General features: G+C 37.6%; 1 protein-coding gene across 1 annotated transcript; it reads right to left on the bottom strand.

Moving 5' to 3' along the window:
• Positions 1–667: 667 nt before the first annotated feature.
• On the bottom strand, positions 668–1,773 carry LOC128578059 (nucleophosmin-like). The gene has a single exon (XM_053580480.1). It carries the CDS (start codon positions 1,679–1,681, stop codon positions 812–814), a length of 870 nt encoding a protein of 289 aa, XP_053436455.1. The 5' UTR covers positions 1,682–1,773; the 3' UTR covers positions 668–811.
• Positions 1,774–2,644: the final 871 nt, after the last annotated feature.

The following is a 2,644-nucleotide window of genomic DNA, read 5'->3' on the forward strand; positions in this document are numbered from 1 at the left end:
CGATCATGGGGCACCATACACTGCTTTTATAGACCGTTTGACACATTTTCATCACACTGGTTAACACAGTCTTCCTGGCATTTTCTTAGTTATTGTGCTAAGACATTTATATTCTACATTTACTAAGTTTCACACGTACCCTTGTTAGATGCACTGCAGGTGTAATCCCACCAATCACCCTCCCTCCGCCTCCCTCTTCCTCCCTCCCCTCCCTTTTCCCCTTCCCCCTATTCTTAGGTTATAACTGGGTTATAGCTTTCATGTGAAAGCCATAAATTAGTTTCATAGTAGGGCTGAGTACATTGGATACTTTTTCTTCCATTTTTGAGATACTTTACTAAGAATAATATGTTCCAACTCCATCCATGTAAACTGAAATGGTTCTTATTCTAAAAACAACCATGCTCTCAACCCTGGGAGACATGCTATCTTCTTAGTATAACTCAAGATCTTCCCAAACATAAATTTAAATGAAACTTTTTTATTTTTTTTATTATTTTTTTTTAAATACTGAGTTTATTTCACATGTATATTTTTGTCTCCCCACCATTTCCATGTCTGACCACTACTACTACTATGCCCTATCATAACATTCCATACATACTTAAAACCAAGTGAAGGGTGGAGTTCCATCTTGAAAAACTAAACAGGCATTTTGGACAACACATTCTTGGCAATGGAACCTGGACAACATTTATCAAACACGGTAGGGAAAGTTCTCACTCTGCATTATAAAAAGGACAGCCAGATATCAACTGTTACAGAAATGAAGTAAGACGGAAAATTTTAACAAACTGTTGAAACTATTTTCTTAAAGAGACTTCCTCCACTGCCAGAGATCTTGAATAGCCTCCTGGTCAGTCATCCGGAAGCAATTCTTCACATAATTGATGAACTTGGCTTCCACTTTGGGAAGAGACCCACCTTTTTCTATACTTGCTTGCATTTTTGCCTTAATGTCTTCTACAGAACTAGGTCCTTTTGGTGTTTTAGGAGTTTTTTCCTGTTTTTTGAAGGATTCTTGACCTTTTGATCTCGGTGTTGATGGTTTTGAATCCTTTCCATTCTGGTTTGATTTTTGTGCATTTTTGGCTGGAGTGTCTCGCACAGATTTCTTCACTGGAGCTTTTTCTTCAGTTTCCTCATCATCAAAATCATCATCATCATCATCTTCATCATCATCATCTTCATCATCATCATCTTCATCATCATCATCAGCAGCAAGTTTTACTTTTTTCTGTGGAACTTTGCTTCCACTTCCAGGAGCAGATCGCTTTCCAGACATACTTAAGAGTTTCACATCCTCCTCCTCTTCATCTTCTTCCACAGCTACTAAGTGCTGCCCACTAATATGCCCAGGCCCTGAACCACACTTCAACCGTAAGACCACCGGTGGTGTTATTTCAAAGCCCCCAAGAGAAACCGTTGGCTGTACAGACATTTTCAAAGTTGCCAGTGTTACTTTAATTGGACTGCCTTCATAATTCATTGCCTCTGCTTCAACAATGTGCAACTCATCCTTTGCACCAGCCCCTAAACTGACCGTTCTTAAAGATAACTGGTGCTCATTTTCATCATTATCCACCTTAAAGTGATAATCTTTGTCGGCCTTTAGTTCACAACCGAAAAGATAGTTCTGAGGCCTCAAGGGGCTCATGTCCATGTCCATCGAATCTTCCATGAGGTGGTGGCAAGCACTTAGGTGGGGGAGAAGGCGGACGGAGATAAACGAGTACTGCTCCAAGGAACAGCCGCGCAGGACGGAATCACTCCAGGGACGAAACTTTTTTAAATATCAAAATTCTATAGTAAGATAGCAAGAATGATATTGAAATGAATAAACTACAATTTAACTTGACTTATATTTAAGATTATTCTCTTCAAATTGTCATTTTCATCTCTAGGGTGTTGTGTCATAGTTTCATGAATTGACATGACATAAGTAGAATTTGGAAATAATTTAGATAATAGCAAAAATAATCATAATAATGAAGGACTTGGGAAGGCAGCACTTTAAAGAAAGAGACTGAATACATTTTCTGAAAAAGACAGGATTTTAATGTATTTTTATCCTGATTGTTTGGGGGAATACAGAAATGAATACAATACCATCAGGTAACATTTAAAATAACCATAAAAATATGCAAAGTGGATAGATATAAGAACAGAAACAATAGGATAAGGAGGTTAAGAATAAAATGAGCACACAGAACGTAGCCCAAATGCCTTTATATAATATGTACTTGCCAGAGATGGATTACTGTTTGGTTCTGTGCTGCCCTGAAGATGTAATCCAGTAAGTTTCATGATACGGATACGGACTATCTTTTAGAACAACCGCATATATTCCTAGTATTGAGGCCAGAGTAATAGGATACTATCTGTGTTACATAATTACCAGTGAGCTCAACAACTTCCTTTCAGTGAATATAGCAATGGATTTCATAGGACTGCTTCTTTTCAATGTCCTTAAAAAAAGGCTGCGGTGTAATACCAAAGAGTATTCAAGAGAAGGATTCCTAGGAGATATGAAACAATATGCGGCAGGAACATCTGATGTATGGTCTGACATAATTAAAATTCAATAAAATTTAGATTTCATTTTTTTTCTTTTTGAGACAGAGTCTTAGTATATCACCCTCGG

This window comes from Nycticebus coucang, chromosome X (assembly GCF_027406575.1).
Source record: "Nycticebus coucang isolate mNycCou1 chromosome X, mNycCou1.pri, whole genome shotgun sequence".
NCBI classification, from domain to species: domain Eukaryota; kingdom Metazoa; phylum Chordata; class Mammalia; order Primates; family Lorisidae; genus Nycticebus; species Nycticebus coucang.

Bases quoted from the DNA above. Each gene is read 5' to 3' on its own strand.
- LOC128578059 (XM_053580480.1), bottom strand. From the start codon at position 1,681: ATGGAAGATTCGATGGACATGGACATGAGCCCCTTGAGGCCTCAGAAC.